The sequence below is a fragment of the Lepidochelys kempii genome, chromosome 1 (genome assembly GCF_965140285.1).
Source record: "Lepidochelys kempii isolate rLepKem1 chromosome 1, rLepKem1.hap1, whole genome shotgun sequence".
NCBI classification, from domain to species: Eukaryota; Metazoa; Chordata; order Testudines; family Cheloniidae; genus Lepidochelys; species Lepidochelys kempii.
Window position 1 is genome coordinate 324,372,733 of NC_136380.1, and position 20,739 is coordinate 324,393,471.

Sequence of the window (20,739 nt, forward strand, 5' to 3'; positions counted from 1 at the left end):
CTATTAGGCATACGTTCAAATGTAATCTTTAAAGTGCCACAGTTATTTGGAGACTGCCTTTTTAAGGAGTCAATATTTACTTTAATATATTTTAAATGCAAGAGGCTAGCTGGCTTCATTATAGTAGAGCAGCAGCGCCACTATAGCTAAGGTTGTGCCATGACCTCTGTTTAAAGGTATTCTAAATCCTCTAAAATAGTCAGATTTCTGAAGCACTCAGAGGAGAGGAAAGTGATCAGGAACAGTCAGCATGGATTCACCAAGGGCAAGTCATGCCTGACTAATCTAATTGCCTTCTATGACGAGATAACTGGCTCTGTGGATGAAGGGAAAGCAGTGGACATGTTGTTCCTTAACTTTAGCAAAGCTTTTGACACAGTCTCCCACAGTATTCTTGCCAGCAAGTTAAAGAAGCATGGGCTGGATGAATGGACTATAAGGTGGATAGAAAGTTGGCTAGTTTGTCGGACTCAATGGTTAGTGATCAATGGCTCCATGTCTAGTTGGCAGCCAGTAGCAAGTGGAGTGCCCCAAGGGTTGGTCCTCGGGCCGGTTTTGTTCAAGATCTTCATAAATGATCTGGAAGATGGTGTGGATTGCACCCTCAGCAAGTTTGCAGATGACACTAAACTGGGAGGAGAGGTAGATACGCTGGAGGGTAGGGATAGGATACAGAGGGACCTAGACAAATTAGAGGATTAGGCCAAAAGAAATCTGATGAGGTTCAACAAGGACAAGTGCAGAGTCCTGCACTTAGGACAGAAGAATCCCATGCAAGGCTACAGACTAGGGACCGAATGGCTAGGCAGCAGTTCTGAAGAAAAGGACCTAGGGGTAACAGTGGCCAAGAAGCTGGATATGTGTCAACAGTGTGCCCTTGTTGCCAAGAAGGCCAATGGCATTTTGGGATGTATAAGTAGGGGCATTGCCAGCAGATCGAGGGATGTGATCGTTCCCCTCTATTCAACATTGGTGAGGCCTCATCTGGAGTACTGTGTCCAGTTTTGGGCCCCACACTACAAGAAGGATGTGGATAAATTGGAGAGAGTCCAGCGAAGGGCAACAAAAATTATTAGGGTCTGGAACGCATGACTTATGAGGAGAGGCTGAGGGAACTGGGATTGTTTAGTCTGCGGAAGAGAAGAATGAGGGGGGATTTGATAGCTGCTTTCAACTACCTGAAAGGGGATTCCACAGAGGATGGATCTAGACTGTTCTCAGTGGTAGCTGATGACAGAACAAGGAGTAATGGTCTCAATTTGCAGTGGGGGAGATTTAGGTTGGATATTAGGAAAAACTTTTTCACTAGGAGGGTGGTGAAGCACTGGAATGCGTTACCTAGGGAGGTGGTGAAATCTCCTTCCTTAGATATTTTTAAGGTCAGGCTTGACAAAGCCTTGGCTGGGATGATTTAGTTGGGGATTGGTCCTGCTTTGAGCAGGGGGCTGGACTAGATGACCTCCTGAGGTCCCTTCCAACCATGATATTATATGATTTCTTTGAAATTTGGGTATGCCTCAGAAGTGTGCCTGGTAAAGTTAGTAACCCAAATGTGAATCAGTAGAGCCAGGGGATCAGAAAAACAGCCTTTTTTTAAAAAGTTTTTAGGTGGGATTTTTTTGCCTGAATTAGACATTAAACTATTGATGTGAAGCAGATCAAAAAGGTCTCAATCTGTCGCATTTTACTCAAGGTAGTGCATGGCACCCACAGAATCCTCATGGGGCCCAAATTGAAAAGAGTATTTAAGAAAACTTACATATTTTACCCTGTGCATGGATCAATACAGAAAAATGGCTAGAGGGTTTCCATTCCCACTATTTATATAAAACAGGAAGAATGGAAACCCTATAGCACATAGCTTTAAAATTTACTCTTGGAAGTTCTCTGAAATCCAAACAATACAATTAATCATTTGAAGTTTGGTGTGCCCTTTGGGGGTGCGGCATAGCATTAATTATTAAAATTTGGGGTCAATTGACTGAGAGGTTCCCAAGTTACAAACCCACCCCACCCTATCCAAAAAAAAAGTCTTCTTCTGATACCTTGTACTGTTAAACTGACGCTACTAATGACTGGAGGAGTCACAGACCTCACTGATGGCTGTGAATTTACCCTTCAATTAACCTACGGTTAAATTAACCTCAAATCCCCACCTAAAACAAAAGGAGTTTTGGACAGAGTGGCTGGAGATTACTACAATTTATGAGTCCTGGGTGGCAATTTTATTTTGGAGGAGAATAAAGTATTTGGGGGGAGAATTTAGACATATGAATGCTTCTGGGGAGATCAGGAGTATTGGGGCAGGGCAGTAGGGGAATGCAAACTATCAAAATAGTTTTGTTTTATAAACATGAATTATGGTAGCTATCAACAATTTAGAATTCTTTCATTTATCTATCTAGTTCAGTGATCCCTGAACTTTTCACGTCGTCCTCCTCCTGACATATTATTGTTATGGCTAGAAATACTAGACCTGTTTTGAGATGATGATAAATTTGTTGAAATTAGAAGAATAGATGACCCAATAGAGGTTATTATGCTGACTCATTAGGAGTCACTATAAGGTTATGCGTTTTATTAAAGTTAGCTATAAAAGATTAGGTAAAAGTAAATAACGGAGTAGTCCAAGGAAGCTTTTCTCAGAGCAAGGAACTGACATCTAAACTCCCCATCAGTTAGACAGAAAGAGGGCTCCTGGAAGTCCGACTGGTGATTATTCAAAACCATCTCAGACTGTAGGTAACTATAGCTGGGAAGTCCCAAACTATTGCTTATGTCTGTGTGTGTTTAATATCTAATAAATTGTAGTTTTAGATAAGAGCACATTTGCTCGTATTAATCATTTTATCAGACACAATAGCTGTGTTCCCACTGATTTATTCCTGATACCGCCTGGAGCGAAACAGTTAAGCTACCACTGTTTTGGGTTCTGAAAACCCAGAGTAACACCAGAGGCTGGGGGGGGGGGGGCCAGGGGGAGTGTGGACTGGGGTAAGGGGGCAGAGGCTAGGGCCAGAGCTGTGGCCAGGCCGTAAACCAGGGGCTGAGGTCAGGGCTGCAGCTAGGGGCAGAAGCAAGGCCAGCAGCTGGGGCCCGGGGGTGGGGGACGGGCTGGGACTGGAACAGCATTGGGGGCAGAGCAGGGCTGTGTGGCACTCCCTCCCTGCCCCCCTGTGGGGCTGGCCAAGACCCCGCCGCATCCCCTCCCCCCATATTGTTCCTCCATGGCCCCACAGGGAGGCGCACGCCACAGTTTGGGGACCACTGATCTAGTTCCTTCCCAAGTCATGACAACGCTATTTTCACTTTTAAATGTAAGAATTTACAAACCTCCATCCATCCTTTGAGAGGTAGCTGAAGGCTCCATCAACAACACTCGCAAAGAACTGCCCTCCTGTGATGAAGAGAGTATTAATGGTAACTAATCTGCCTCTTAAGTGGGGTGGAGCGACCTCTGCGATGTATACTGGTACTGTCATGGAAGCCACACCTACAAGAAAAAAGTGATGGATTAAATTTACACAGCTGTACACAACATTCTCTGTAGTCATGAAGCATTAAAGTACAGTATATAATAAATGTGACAACAAATTGTAAGCACTTGATTGCTGAGTTCCAACGGAGAAAACTAACAGCAGCATTTTGTTGCACTGCTAATAAGCGCTAGAGAACAGTTATCTGAAGCAGATGGACACAGGTATTCGGAAGTAATAATAATTACCATGTTTGTGAATATTCACAGATTCAAAATACATAAAGGAATTTAAAAAGAGTCTGGCATCATGAAACAAATCACAGATTTTTAAGCAAAAATCATCTAAGGTGAACTAAAGATAACCCTAAAATATAAGCAAATATATTTATAGTTTCAGTTCAAGAGAAAACAAGCAGGTACAGTACCACATGAAACTGAATTGGAGTGCAACAGAGTCATACATTTATAATCTAAATTGATACATGACAACCATTAGCAAAGTATTGAAAGCTTCGATTAACACATAGGGCCTGATGCTGTGCAGCCACAGCTCTCCCTGGCTTCAAATGAAACTGAGTGCTCTCCACTTCTGGAAAAAATCACCGCCATTCCCCTTATGGGTGGGGAATTTCATTTATGTTTAACAGAATTTAAGATTCATTGTACAACTGCTTTCTGAGCTTTAGCTATCTCATATGGAATAAAGAGAAAGTTCTGTCTGGATTTAAATTTATAAGGTGCAATTCAGACCATTGCAATGAAAAATGTTAGCCAAAATACCCAACCTTGTATTTCTGATAATACATGGTCATCTCTTGCCCTATCATAATGTATCTAATGGTTCCCATGAATTAGGGAACGCTTCCAAACAAATAATTTGGAATAAGAGATCTAAAACATTTTTTTAAAGTTGAAAAACATGTATAAAAAAGGAACTTCATGGCATATCAACAGCAGATCTGTGTATCGTACATAATCAGAAATTCTGAATATGCCACGCAAATTTATGGTGTAGTTTCCAAGGAACATAAAAGTACTTTCTGGCAGAAAGAAACAACCAGTGACAGCTAGTGGCTCTAGGTTATGTATGGTTTATTAAAATTAAAGATACTTTTGGGACAGGGGAGAGAAGGGGAATATTTCTATTGAAGCTTGTTTAAATGGAGCACAGTGAAATACACTATGCGGGTACAGAATAAACTGTGTCCAAAGGCAAAGCTCCACTCTGAACTGGTGGCTGAGCCTTTTGATGAGGTCACAGCCATGCACTATGTCTCATTAGCACACAGATGGCACCTCATCACCAAAATTTAACATAAAATTCCTACAGCCATTGTAATTACTTTGTCTCATTTTCCTCTTCCCTCCTTTTGGCAGTGCTTAAGGAGCAGTCAGGTTGCTTTTATAGATTAGCTATTTAAAACTGAATTAGAAGAGGTTTCAGAGTTCCCAGCTGAGCTAAACAAAGAGTCTATGTCATCACATACACCATATTCAAGGTAGATTGCAGGGCTGCTACTAGCAGGTTCAGCTGTACCAGATATGGACTGGCCACAGAGCTTCTCTCTCAGAGCAATAAACACCAAATGTGTTCACTATAAGATCCTTTAATGTACTGCCAGGTATACCTGTTGTATGCTCAGATAAGGTATGTTATACATGGTGCCATCTAGTGACTAAACAATAGAATACGAATTAATATCCCATTACATCTCCCCCCTAAAGTTTTACATTCTAACTATTTACAACATTTTACAAAATATACACTATCATGCTATCTTTAAAGTTCAGTACAGATCAGTCTTAAGTATCTCTGAATCATACAGTTATCCAATTACATGACCTGGATGTGTAAAATCTTGGTCATCTGACTGTCCATTAGTTGGTTTGGAATCTTTAAATCATTTAAATCTTTAAATCATTCAGATTATTCTGAATCTGCCATCTGTATAGTTTGCTCTGTTGATTGTTCTTTGTAAGGAACAAACTATAGATGTCAGTTTCTGTTGAACTTGCCACTCTCAATCACATGATCTGGGCGATGAATTCTTTTCATAAGAGCTGAGTTCATCCTTTTTCTCCATACAGTTTGACACAAAACACAGTCACCAGGTTCTAGAATCAGCAGTTCTTTAGCTGAGTGACATCTGTCATAAAAGCATTCATAAGCTTTTTTTGCCTTTTTATCTGATTTGGCTACTCTTTTCATGTGCGGTCACTTCAGAGATTAGAAAAGAATTTCATTGGAATAGTTGTCCTCCCATCTGGATTTCTGCTGGGCTTTATCCACTAGCTGCTACAGTGTTATCTGTAGCTCAGAAGAACAAGGAATGGCTCTTTCTAACGTAGGATTTTCTTGGCTGTCTGTAGAGTTCTTCTCAATCTCTCCATTTGTTTGTGGGCAATGTGGGCTGCTATCAATATGATCAAAAATCATATTTAGTTTGGATTGACAAACTCAGCTGCAGTAAACTGGTTCATAGTCCATCACTAGTTTTGCATTTTAGTTTCTCAATAATACTAAGACATGTTACGTCTTTTAAGTATGTTATTCCTATATACCTGGAAAAATAGTCCACTAAGATCTAGTAACAATGTCCTCTGAAATCTGCAGCTAGTCTTTTCCGAGATCCGTCTGGTAGAGATGTTATTAAATGTTTCTTGCATTGTGTTGGTCTGTTGGTTCTGCAATGTCCACATGCAGACACCTCATTGTCTGTGTCCTTGCTGATACCTGGCCACTATACTGACTGGTTAGCCTGTTCATGGCATTTAATTAGTCCTTGATGTCCTTCATGAATGAGGTTTAGGATTTCTCCTCTCATTTCGTTTGGAATTACGATGCAATCACCTTTAAACATTAAATTCATTTGAGTCGCCTAATTGTCCACATGCTGCAAAGCAGTTTAGGATTTCTCCTCTCATTTCGTTTGGAATTACGATGCAATCACCTTTAAACATTAATTCATTTGAGTCGCCTAATTGTCCACATGCTGCAAAGTAGTCTCTTATCACTTCTTTAGTGTCCTTTAGCCATTTGAGCCAGCTGATTCTAATGTAACTTAGAACATTGGAAGTTGTGTGTCTGTCAAGGTTGCTTGTGGTAATGGGTGTAGTTTCTTTTCTGACTCTGATCTGTATACATTCAAATAATCCATGTAAACCTTTACGTCAACTTTGTGCTCCCAGTTAGTTGAGCGTGATGCTCAGCTCTGCGACAGGAGTGTCTGCTACCAGCAGACTTTTCCCAGGAATGTATTAAACATTAATCTGATCAAAACACATCAGCATCTCAACGGTGCTTGATCCTATACTTTTCTGTTGATTAGGGCTACAAGCGGCTTATGGTCTGTTATCAGTGCAAAAGAATCCAATCCACACAGATGTGTAAAAGTTCTCATATGCCTATACACTTGCCAGGCACTCCTTTTCAATCTGCACAGTTTTTCTGCTTCTGGGTGTGCACGAGAACAAAATGCAACTGGCTTCCACTCAAATCCATGTTATTGCAACTATATATCACCTAGGCCATGCCTGCTTGTATGCATCCGATGAAGTGAGCTGTAGCTCACGAAAGCTCATGCTCAAATAAATTGGTTAGTCTCTAAGGTGCCACAAGTACTCCTTTTCTTTTTGTGAATACAGACTAACACGGCTGTTACTCTGAAACCTGTATCTACACTGACCATTGTGGGTTTCATCACACTATAATACCTGAGAACTGGAGCTGTTGAGATAATTTTTTACCATTTTTGAAGGCAATTTTTATTTGACCCCCATAGCCACAATGTGTTGGACTTTAAACATTTCATTCAGTGGTTTTGTCACTACAGAAAGGTCTTATAGGTATTGATCAAGGTAATTTGTCATCCCCAGTACACAGCTCAGTTCTGGTACATTCAATTCTTGAATTGCTTTTACTTTCTCAGGGCTAGGCCTGATTTCATCGTTGTTTATTGTTTATCCAAAAAACTCAATTTGGAATAGGTGGAAAATGCACTTTTCCTTGTTTATCTTCCATCCAGACTGACGGATAACACTTAGAATTTCTTTGAGGATTTTGTTGTGTTCTTCCATCAAATATCGTATATCAAATTATTGTCCGTGAAAATTACAACTCCATTTGTGTTGCATCAACAGTTCTGCCATCTTTCTTTGGAAAGTTTCATGTGCACTGTAATCCCAAAAGGTAATCTTCAAAAGCAAAATTTCCCAAACAGTGTGACAAATGTAGTCAGTTTAGAACTCATTGGCTAAAGGAATTTGCCAGAATCTGCTCAAGACATCCAGCTTGTAGAATACTATAGCTCTTTTCACTTTAGGGAGGAAGTTATCCAGTGTGGGGAGGAAATATTTTTCTCACAACTACTTCAATAAGTCTTTTAATAGGCACACTAATATTTTTCCTTTTTTTAAAATAATCAGTACCATTCGGGCACCTCATGTTGTTGACTCAGATTTTCCTCAATAATGCCAATCTGTTCTATTCTCTTTAATTCACCTTCCACTTTATGAATAATAGGAATATATAGTATGGTGTATGTACACTATATGGTTCAACATTGTCTCTTAAGGTTATTTGTACTGGATCTCCTTTCATAAGTCCAATATCCCCAAATACAATGGGAAGACTGTAGGTCTTTCATTCCATACATTCTTAATGCATAACTTTTCTTTGTAAATTGTTTCTGCAGTAAACTGGCTCATGCAGTTCAGAATACCTCCAGAGAGATATCAAGTCTGTGTCAGGGGATTTCAGCTTTGGGTGGAGTTGAATGTGATTGTAAGTCCCTTCTGAGATGATAGTCATATCTGCTCCTGAGTCCATTTTAAACTCAATAGTCTTTCTATGAATATTGAGTTTAATTCTCCAGGCAGGCTCTGTCATAATGTGATAGATACCATCACGTGATAGATATCCGAAATAATGGCTCTTGATTATCTATAATTGTAGTTAGCTGTCTCATTGTTTTAGTACAGCAAACAGCTGCAAAATGTCCATATTTTGCACATTTATTACATATTTCACCTTTGGTTGGACACACGTCTTTTGAGCTATGAAATTTTCTATACCTTGTACATTTATTGTGAAAGGCTTTGTAGTTTGCCTGGAATTTGCCCCTCTTAGCCAAAGGGGTCATGTGATAATTATTTTTATAACTCATGCTGCATCTGTTTACAGCTTCTCAATGAGTTTCTTGCTTTTCAGGTTTGTTCTGCTATTTCACAACTTCAGTCTTTGCTATTTGGACAGCTGTGTTTAGGGTTAAGTCTGTCTTAAATTTTAGTTGCTGTTAAAGGTTCCTGTCTGCAAGACGTATATTTAGCCTCTCTCTGATGTTCATCCATTTCCCAAAAAACATGGTTTTCAGCCAACACATATGAAACTCTTCTAAAAGATTAACATTTTCTCTTGGTTCCTGAATTCTCTGGCAAAAACACTCTCTTTCATAAACCACATTTCTCCAAGGTATAAAGTATGAATCAAAAAAGCCAGAACCCTTTCATAGTCATCTTTTTGACTGTGGTTAAGTAAAGGCAAAAGATTTAAAGATATGCTCTGCATGCTTACCCATAGTATAAATTACAGAGAATACCTGAATATTTCCAGTTTCCTTATGGAGTTCTGTAGCAATTCAAAATCTTGCAAAATACTGCTTCCAGTCAGTCCATTGGGAAGGTTTGTCAAAACGGAAGTTCTCTGGGGAACTAAGTGGCATATTGATAAGATCCTACAAAGTTTTTTGCTTTCCTTCTGTTTGTAATCTTTATTGTTGCTTTCCTTCTATTTCTGTTGTCCTCTGGCATTAGTTAACTTTGACACCATTTGAGTTACTACAGAGAATTCTTTCCTGGGTGTCTGGCTGATGAGTCTTGCCCACATGCTCAGGGTTTAGCTGATCGCCATATTTGGGGTCGGGAAGGAATTTTCCTCCAGGGCAGAGGCCCTGGGGGTATTTCACCTTCCTCTGCAGCGTGGAGCACGGGTCACTTGCTGGAGGATTCTCTGCATCTTGGGTCTTTAAACCACAATTTGAGGACTTCAGTAGCTCAGACATAGGTTAGGGTTTTGTTACTGGAGTAGGCGGGTGAGATTCTGTGGCCTGCGTTGTGCAGGAGGTCAGACTAGACAATCATAATGGTTCCTTCTGACCTTAAAGTCTATGCTTCTATTATTCATTTCATGGAAACCTTGTACATGGTAGTTTGCAGCGCTGCTTCTACTAGCAGGCCAGGCTTCTGTACCAGATATGGACTGGTCAGTGCTTCCTTCTCAGAGAGATACATACCAGATGTGTTCACTATAAGATCCTTTAATGTACTGCTAGGTAGATCTGTTGTATGCTCAGACAGGGTATGTTTCAGAGCGCCACCTAGTGACTGAACAGTATAATACAGTTAATATTCCATTACTTCTGTAGAGAGGGGAAAACCAAGAGGACTGGGTACAAGGAAAGAAGTGGCAAGTTTTAAAAAACAGCATTTCAGCCTCTTAGATGACAAAATGCGAAATAAAAGCTAACAGACACCTTCTAGCATAAAAACTAGTGCTTAGACCGTGCAATGGAATCCAAGTGGAAGGACTCTTGGAGGGTCCCACTGAAGTCACGTATCAGGGGGTAGCCATGTTAGTCTGCATCCACAAAAACAACATCCCTTGTAGGACTGAGGCTTAGAACAAGGGTATTGAATAGCTCCCCATTTCAGTTTTATTACAGAAATAGAGTCAAAAAGGACACCTGGAGTAAAGGACGACGAATGTGTCCAGAACATTAGAATTAGTAATAAAAACATTTCAAAAGATATAGGTTATACTACTCTTTTCTGTTTTTTCTATAAACTATTTTGCATAATTCTGAGGGTTTAATGCAATGTATTTAGGGGGAAAAAATCTTCTATTTGTTGTAAAAGCTTTTATATTAAGTAACCATACTTCAGTTGCAAGAGGTTTTGTACTAGTGTATATTTTGGGTGACAGAAGGTAATCTCCTTTTGTTCTTATGCCTCAGAGTGCGCCTGAGGTGTATAACTATATCTTAACACTGCAGATGCCATTTTGGCTTATCGTTATAGGCACACACTATGAAAGGGGTTACAACACCGGACTTGAACATCTTTGCCAGAAAAAGTTACATTCTCATACTCTGGAAAGCAACATGATTCATGAGTACCCTGCTGTCTGGCTGATTCACTACACTAAGAGCTCCAAGTTATCTTTAATATGGAAGTTAGTTTTACACACCTGCTGGAAGCCTTCAAAAGCTTGAGTGAGGAATACAAATTATTTAATAATAGAGTGGCATTGAAAAAATATTTTGTTATGATGGGTAAATGCTTATGACGCTCTCAGCATGACAACCCAATCCACGGCTAATTAAATTAGCAGAAATATATCAATACCTCTCTTAACACTACTCACTGACTGACCCATCAGGATTTCAATTTCCTAATGCTGGTAAAAAGATTTTAGAGAGATATTTCAACCATTCAGTGCCAAATGAAACACATGAAATATAAAAGTGCCATATAGCTCTTTACACATTTTGTATCTTGTCACATAATCCAGAAGAAAAATTTTGAATTCATACCAGTGTTAAAAATACATTCACTTTTCATTTTTCATTATCAACAAGTATCAGATATCACCAATGTCCGTATTAAATTATGTTCAGAGGCATGGGGTTGGTTACGGGTGCAGACAGATAATCATTTGAAGAAGGGCCCTTGAATTATCTTCTCCCCTACCATTCTTTTTTTGGGGGAGAGGGGTTAAAGAAAATGACTACAGCCATGGCAGTATGAGAGGAGCTCATACTATATTAAAAAGAAAGGATAGTCTAGTCATCAGGGTGCTAGCCTATGACTTGAGAGATTTGGGCATTAATTCCCTACTCTACCACATACTTGCTTCATGACCTTGGGCACGTCACTTAGCCTCTCTGTGCCTCAATTTTCCATGAGTAATGTAGCAATAATTATACTTCACTACCTCCCAGAGGTGTTGTGAGGATGAATACATTAAAGATTATAAGGTGCTCATATATCATTGGGGACATAAAAATATCTTATTAGGTTTCTCAGCCAGTGGCTGGCAAGCCCCCCGGAGGTAGGGGAAAAAAATCACAAAAGGCAGTCAGGGAGTTGTGAGGTGTTAAAAAAAAATTATTACAATCTAAAGCAAAAACAAAAAAAAAAAAAACCTCTCCCCCCACTATTCCCCACGCACCTTTACCTTTCAAGGTCAAGTATTCTCTGTCAACCTCTTCACACACACAAACTATACAGACTTATTATCATGGATACATTCAGTGGTGAGCTAGAATCGGTTGTTAAATTTAGAAGCCTTTTTAGAACCGGTTGTTCCGCGAGGGACAACTGGTTCTAAAAGGGCTTCTAAATTTAACCGGCCAAAAGTGGCGCCTTAGGCGCCAATTCCATGGGTGCTCCAGGGCTGGAGCACCCAAGGGGAAAATTTGGTGGGTGCAGAGCACCCACTGGCAGCTCCCAGCCCTATCCCTGGCCCTAGCTCACCTCCGCTCCGCCTCCTCCCCTGAACGCGCCACCCCTCTCTGCTTCTCCGCCTGCCCCCCACCTTCCCGCGAATCAGCTGTTCGCGTGGGAAGCCGGGGCGGGCTGAGAAGCAGGCGGCGGCTTCACACTCAGGCCCAGGGAGGTGGAGGTGAGCTAAGGTTCATAGGTTCAGATAAGCATCCAAATTCCCAGATGCTTAACCTAATGCTTCTGAGTCTGATAATGGCAATATTCATGTTAAAATAAGCTGAATTCACCAAAATGTGCAGAACAGCTGCCCCTAGACGCTGTTTTCCTGGCAGTCTGATTACCTGAAGAATTGTCCTGTGGGGAGGAAGTGGAGATCCACATACTGCCAGCTGCATCTCTCACATGTGCATTTAATTTTCATTTTGTAAGACAACCTGATCAATAGAGTTAGAAACAGGACTACAGTACAGTGGGAAAGAAGCTTCATACATAAGGCTAAAAAACACTTTAGTAAATCTATTTATTTTTACTTCAGATTTGTGCAATAATATAGTTATAACTAAATTATGTTTTTAAAAAACTCTGGATCTCTAATTTAGAATGAAATATTGGAATAATAAAATCAGCCTGAGACACTCCATGGCATGCGTCATGCTGGGACTTTCCCGCTCCTTAGGAGGTTCACGGCAATTGGCCTCATACTTGAGGCAGCACAATATCCCAGAATTATATAAGCCTTGACTCATTGCCTAATGAGAAAATAGAGAATATATTGTTTCAAGCTGCGATACTTCAAACGGCTCAGTTTAAGGAGGCTTTAATTTTTCTGTTCACACTGAACAAGGCCAATCATGTACTCATCATTATGAAATCACAAAAAAGAAATGTATGACAGGTTTCAGAGTAGCAGCCGTGTTAGTCTGTATTCGTAAAAAGAAAAGGAGGACTTGTGGCACCTTAGAGACTAACCAATTTATCTGAGCATAAGCTTTCGTGAGCTACAGCTCACTTCATCGGATGCATCCACTGAATGCCTCTGATGAAGTGAGCTGTAGCTCACGAAAGCTCATGCTCAAATAAATTGGTTAGTCTCTAAGGTGCCACAAGTCCTCCTTTTCTTTTAAAAAAATTTATATTTTGATCCCATGCCAAGTTATAAATGTTCAGTTTACTGAGAGACACAAAGGCACTTTAGGAAAATTATTCTGTCTAGGTGGAAATCAGAAGTCACGCATTACACTCAGAGCTTAGAATATTTAACGAAAAGACACTGAAGTAGAGTTCAAACACTTTGGACTATCACTTACTAGATACAGGAGGCAGCACGGGTTTAGTGCGAGAGCAAGGGACTAGAATTCAGAAGTTCTGGATTCCAGTAAGGCACGACTTGCTGCATGACCTGAGGTAAACCATTTAACCTTTCTATCTCAGTTTTCTCCACTGATTACAAGATACAATGGCTGCCATTAAAACTTACAATTACCATGGTATTTTCAATACCCTGCATTCTGAGTACAAGAATGTTATGAACACTGCAGTTAAATTAATTTTGCCTGCAAATGGTAATTGTCAATTTAATGCTGATCACCTATCTTCATCATAAGGGTGTTGTGAGGCTTAATTAATGTTTGCAAAGTACTGGTACTTGGATGAAAGGCACTGTAAAAGCGTGAAGGTTGTTATCATGACCATGCCCAGCTCTACCTAGCAACCCAGCAACTACAATGGTCTCGCTATCATCAGTTGTATGGTAAACTAAAACATTTTGAGATTAGAATCTACCAAGGATTTTAACACCAGGGTTCAAGTAATTTAGCACCAACTTTATAATCCAGGGGTGGCCAAACTGTGCCTCTTTTACCATTAAAGTGTGGCTCATGGAGCTCTCCACATCCCCCCCGCCCCCCATTCTTCACCTACCAGACTCGGGGGTGGGGGAAACTCAGGACCTCTGCCTTGCAGGGAGGGGTGTCTTAGGGCTTCAGCCCTGCGGGGCACACCTGCCAGGGTTTGGGACTTCAGGAGGAGCACGGCTGAAGCCCCTACCCCCAGCAGGTGTGCCCCAGCTCTTGAACTTCTGAAGACTGTCATATGTGGCTCGGAGGGCTAGTAAGTTTGGTCACCCCACTTATAATCACAGGAAGGATATGCTTTATATTTTAATTTCCTAGAATCTCCTGAGATTTTTATATGATTATTATAATTTTGTGCTCTTTTGTGGAATATACCAGTAGATGAAGCAAAAGCTACAAGCTCCAGTAATTAAAGCCTATTATCCAAACCTGTGCAAAATGTATTAATGATCTTCATACAGACACAAGTAAATGAAGTACAGCCATGCTGATGTATGCTCCCTTTCATCTTGCATCTCAGGCTGTGGATCTTAAATCACATCTTTAACGGCTCAAGCTAAATGTGGTCTAAATTTGAGTACTTGATATTTCCTTCTACTTCCTATCTGGTGTTTACACTAAAATCATCTTCTTTGTCACTTAGGAATGCAAACACTGCTGAATTTTTAATTTTCCCCGCTCTCTCCCCCTTCACGTTCAGGCCACAACATAACAGTGACCAATGCTAGAGGCTTCAGAAGGAATGAACAGAATAGGGCAATTATGTCATCCATTCCCGGTTTCTGGCAATCAGAGGTTTAGGGACATGCAGACCATGGGGTTGCATCCCTGACCATTGTGGCTAACAGCCATCTATTAACCTATCCTCTATGAATTAATTCCTTTTTTTAACCCATTTATACTTTTGGCCTTCACAACATCCCATGGCAACAAGTTCCACAGATTGACCGTGCGTTGTGTGAAGAACTGCTTCCTTATGTTTGTTTTAAACCTGCTGCCTATTAATTTCATTGAGTGACCCCTGATGTATGTGTTATGTGAAGGGGTAGATAACATTTCTCTCTTCACTTTCTCTACACCATAATTTATAGCCCTCTATCATATCCTCACTTAGTCTTTTTTCTAAGATGAACAGTCCCATCCCAGTCCTTTTAATCTCTCCTCACGTGAAAGCTGTTCTATATCCCTAATAATTTTTGTTGCCTTTCTCTGTACCTTTTCCAACTCTAATATATCTTTTTGAGATGGGTCAACCAGAACTATCCATAGTAATCAAGGTGTGGGAATACCAACAATGTTATTATATATTTTGTTTTATTACCTATCCCTTTCCTAAGGGTTCTTAACATTGTTAGCTTTTTTGATTGCTGCTGCACATTCAGCAGATGATTTAAGAGCGCTAGCCACAATGACTCCAAGATCTCTTTCTTGAGTAGCAAGACCCATCATTTTGTATGTATTCCAATGTGCATTACACTGTATTTATCAACACTGAATTTCATCTACCATTTTGTTGCCTAGTCATCCAGTTTTGTGAGATCCCTTTGTAACTCTTTGCAGTCAGCTTTGGACTTGATACAGAATTACTCAAGATACTTATCTGCAAATTTTGCCACCCGTTTACCCCCTTTTCCAGATCATTTCTGAATGTGTTGAACAGCACTGATCCCAATACAGATCCTTAGGGATACCCTGCTATTTATCTCTATCCTTTGTGAAAAACTAACATTATTTCTCCATTTCACCAGTTACTGATCCATGAGAGGACCTTCCTTCTTATCCCATGACTCCTTACTTTGCTTATGAGCCTTTAGTGTGGGACCTTGTCATAGACCTTTTGAAAGTCCAGTATACAATATCCACTGGATCACCCTTGTCCACATGTTTGTTGACCCCCCTCAGATAATTCCAATAAATTGGTGAGGCATGCTTTCCCTTTACAAAAGCAGTGTTGACTCTTACGCAACATACTGCGTTCATTTACGTGCCTGATAATTCTGTTCTTTACTATAGTTTTAGCCAATTTGCTCGGGACTGAAGTTAGGCTTCCCCACCTGTAATTGCCATGAATGCCTCTGGAGCCTTTTTATTTAAAAAAAAAAAAATCAGCTGTACATTAGCTATCCTCCAGCATCTGGTACAGAGGCTGATTTAAGAGAGAGGTTACATACCATAGTTAGCAGTTCTGCAATTTCATATTTGATTTCCTTCAGAACTCTTGAGTGAATACCCTATGGTTCTGGGGACTTACTACTGTTCTATTTATCAATTTGTTCCAACACCTTCTCTACTGACACCTCATTCAGGCACAGTTCCTTGGATCTGTCATCTAAAACAGTAGCTCAGGTGTGGGAATCTCCTTCATATCCTCTTTAGTGAAGACTGATGCAAAGCATTCATTTAACTTCTCCACAACAGCTGTGTCTTCCTGGAGTGCTCACTTAGTACCTCAACCGTCCAGTGGCCACCACTGAATGGTTGGCAGGCTTTTTGGTTTTCATGTACTTTAAAAAACCCTTTCCTGGTACCTTTTGCTAGTTGCTCTTCAAATTATTTATTAACCTGCCTAATTATACTTTTACAGTTGACTTGCCTTTCTCTTTTCCGCAGCAGGATTTGACTTCCAATTTTTAAAGAATGTCTGTATCTATCCATCTCTTTTACTCTGTTTAAGCACGGTGGCATTTTTTTGGATCCTCTTGCTTTTGGAGCGGGGGTATATATATTTAGTTTGAGTCTTTATTATGGCATTTTTAAAACATTTCCATGCAGTTCGCAGGCATGTCACTCTTGTAATCATTCTTCTTAAATTTCCATTTAGCTAGCTTCCTCATTGTTGTGTAGTCCCCCTTTCTGAAGTTAAATACTACTGTGGTAGGTTTATTTGGCATTCCAAAGAATTAATTTCATCATTACATTATGGTCATTATTACTGAGCGATTCAACCATATTCACTTTTGGACCAGATTCTGTGCATCATTTCAGACTAAATAAAGAATTGCCTCTCCCTTTCTGGATTCCAGGACTAGCTGCTCCAAAAAGCAGTCATAATGGTGTATAGAAAATTTATCTCTGCATCCTGTCCTGAGGTGACACGTACCCAGTCAAAATGGGGATAGCTGAAATCCCCCATTATTAATTATTAAGGAGTTCTCTCTTTTTGGAGCCTCTCTAACCTCCCTGAGCATTTCACAATCACCATCACCTTCCTGGTCAGACAGTCAGTGGTATATTGCTATACTCATATTATTCAAACATGGAATTTCTGTCCATAGAAATTCCAATCAAGTTTTCTGTAGTTTCTTCATTCAAAACATACAAAAAATTCTACTCTTCAATTATACTCATGACTACATCATTTTCCCAAGCCCTAGTCATCTTTAACCTCTGTTAGTACATCCTTTATTTATACTTAGGTATTGCCCAGATGTCCCAATCAGAATCAGAGCCCCCTACTCCCCTCAGTGCACAAACATATTGCATAAACATATGGTGACATAGTATCTCCCACAAACAGCACCTCTTACCCTCCCCCCTCCTTTTCAAGTCTCTCCAGAATGCTGCTTCTAAAAATCCCCTTCCTTGTCTGGCATTAAGTGCAGACTTAATCCCTCAAGTGCAGTGGTTTTCAACCTGTCTTCATTTGCAGACCCAGGGCCAGCTCCAGGCACCTACATTCCAAGCAGGTGCTTGGGGTGGCAGTTAGAAAGGGGCAGCAGTTCATCCGGCCGCGGCGGCAATTCAGCGGCAGCTTCTCCCCTTTGCCGTCCGCAGCAGCAGTTTTTTTCATTGCTTCGGGCGGCAAAAGCTGTCGAGCTGGCCCTGTGCAGACCACTAACAAAATTTTTGAATAAAGGTGCAGAACCCTTTGGAAATTCAACCTGTCTTCTGCAGACCCGTACCAATGAAGTGTTAGACTGAAAACTGACTGAACAGAATTAAACTAAAAACATTTGCATGTGCTTGGCACGGCAATTGACACAGCATGAGAAATGTGGGCTTCTATGGTGACAGCAGAACTTCCGGTTTTGACCTGTAAGTGGGGGTATTCACATACTTTTGATTGATCAAAAAATTGAATGCCTTTTCTGGGATCTGAAACTTTATTTTCAAAGTTACCTTTTGCGGACCTCTTAGACATAGTAAGTGGACCCTCAGGGGGTCCATGGACCACAGGTTGAAAACCACTGTTCCAGTAGATTCCCATCACAATAGGCAACAAATTGAAATGCCAAACTTCTTGGCTGCTTGAAGCCACAGTCGGAAAAGAAGACCAGATGACAGATGCAGGTAGGACACAAGAGTTACCAAGATGCATGACCTGATGCAACAGAGAGAGATAAGAATGCAGTGAAGAAAAAAGGAAAAGATTGAGAGAGAAACTCTGTTTAGTTCCCATTCAGCAAGATGCTTGGACATAAATAGCAATGGGTGTCACAAAATCTAGGCAGGCATAAAGTGCAAAAGCCATCATGATCTATTCTGGATCAGGCCATATCACAGAAAGACAACACAACTTCAGGAGAAACTGCGAATTACCATCTCTAAGCTTTCAGAATGTTAACATTTAAATTACTGATTTGTTTTTAATTATATTTAAATTGCATTTGAGATCTCAATATTGTACAGATTTTGCTCTTTTAGTTTCAGCTTCAGATAGGAAAAAAATCACTTTCCCAGGGTACACTAACAGAAAGACTGATATGAAGCATGGAAGTTCTCTGTAAGGTGTTTCTTGTATTAAATTTTTAGACTCCAGGTTTAATACCCTTTGTGGAATATGTAATTAATAATCACTTCATGTAGTGTTATTTTAATAGATTTTTCAAAATAATTTAAAACTAAATTAGAAAAGAGGCAAATGTTCTGAGCACAGGAAACATGCCTGGGAAGTGATCACCTTTCAGTCTCTCACAAGAGTGCTATAATTTACACTTCGAAAATGTCATCTTAATATGCTCTCAATATTAAACTCTTCTCACCACATAACCATTGTTGCTGTAGACAAGAATATCAGCTTTATTAGTTATGCAGCAATAAGTGACACATTGTGTCAGGAAAAGATCACTAGAAACAACTGCTGGGATCTGACACAAACTATTCTAAGTTCTATACAGACACCCTCAATCATGACAAGAAAAGAGAACCTAATTTTTAATCAGTCAAGCAGCCAAGCCACAAGTCATGCTTTCTGACCTTGTATGTTGGTTTTCATGCAATACACTTCAGCAAAAGTTCTTAAAATTTTGACAACAGGCTGGACAATGGACTGAACACACACCACTTCAGATTTCCTGAAAATCCATGACAAGACCACTCTTCAGGCTGTGTACACACATGGCTATCACGGGTATTTTGTGGTGGGACTGAGCACCACTGCAAACACATGTCCTACTTTAGGCTCAAGCACCTTCACCCTCCATAAGATTGTGGGTGTCTGGCCCCTCAGCTGGGCTTAGGAAGGGGACAGAGAAATAGGAACTGGGCTGTCATAGGGGTTTGTTTAACTCTCTACTCCTGGGGGAATTTTTGTGTGTGTCTGTATTGTTACAAGAAGAAAAGGAGTACTTGTGGATCTTAGAGACTAACCAATTTGAGCATAAGATCCACAAGTACTCCTTTTCTTTTTGCGAATACAGACTAACACGGCTGCTACTCTGAAATCTGTATTGTTACAGACATACTTGCAGACAGGTATTTTGGAATAAATTACCAAAATAATTGAAACTGGCATGATTATGTAGTGTTATTTTGACAAATAAAATTTGCAGAATTTTAAAATATTGTGCACAGAATTTAATTTTTTTGGTGCAGAATGCCCCCATGAGTAAAAAATGAAAACATAGGATCATCAGGCAACACAAAAACACCCATACATAACTAGAATCTTGTACACTTTGTTCCTTTTGTAGGCTGAGCTAATTGAACACATCAAGGGCTCCTTATTCCCACCACCCAAACACACACGCTTCTTGTGTGATACCCTTCCATCACCTGCTGTTTCAGGGACTCCCTGCAATAGTCTTAGCTACCCCCTCATGTCAAGACTTCTCTGTGCTCCCAATTTTTCCCCCTTTCTGGGAGATAAGTCATTCAGAGCATCAACACTTAACTGTATTGGGATGCTGGGCAGAGCTGGGATTGGGGGAGGGGTGTTGTGGGCTGCCATCAACCAGCTATTTGATCAATAGGTATTTATAGACATGGTTGAAGCTGATAGATCTGCCACCAAGTGTTTCATGTCCCCCATTTCCCCTTACTGTTTTCCAATTTTTACTAAAATCAGTAAGGTTCTACCCATTAATGCCTATAACAATCCCTTAAAGTGTGGAACTGATTGGATGCCATCTTCAGAAGTTATTGCATTACATCCAGACACAAACAAAGAATTGCCATCAAATTGAGCATAAGGCCTCGCTTTGCTCTGCCAGTTAATTCTCTAATTTTTCAATTATATTAAAATTCAGTGTATTAGAATGCAGGGAGCTGGAACCATTAATGAAAGACTTTTTTCCTTGACCTTCAACCAGGGGACTGTGCCAGAGTCTTAAAATCCTGTGAAAAAGTTAATGAAATCAGAGGACTTTCAACTTGTATTCTTTTTCACCTATGTATACCCTTGAGACTCCCAAGCACGCTGCTAGGGCTCAGCCCCAAGGAAGGACAGTATTGGCAAGCCCAAGCATTGAAAAATCATCTCTCCATATTTCTCTCACACACACGATTGTCTCAGAAATTAGACTTTCTTTTTAAATTACTACATTGGGTGGGGGGGTTCACTTGACTTATGCTACCTGAGCCTTTAGGGTACACTCACTTCATGATTTCAAGCTTTTCTCTACAATCATGAGGGCTATAAATTTAGCATTGATTTTTTTTTAAAAACGATAGATAAGATTTTCATGT

At 40.2% G+C, this 20,739-nt stretch overlaps 1 protein-coding gene across 1 annotated transcript in view; it reads right to left on the reverse strand.

Annotated features, from left to right (window-relative positions):
- The window catches only part of SLC2A13 (solute carrier family 2 member 13), a 317,348-nt gene that overhangs the window by 238,944 nt on the left and 57,665 nt on the right, over window positions 1–20,739 (reverse strand). The window contains exon 2 of the mRNA XM_073328433.2: window positions 3,334–3,493. Within this exon, the coding sequence (XP_073184534.1) occupies window positions 3,334–3,493 (160 nt within the window). The remainder of the gene's footprint in view (window positions 1–3,333; window positions 3,494–20,739) is intronic.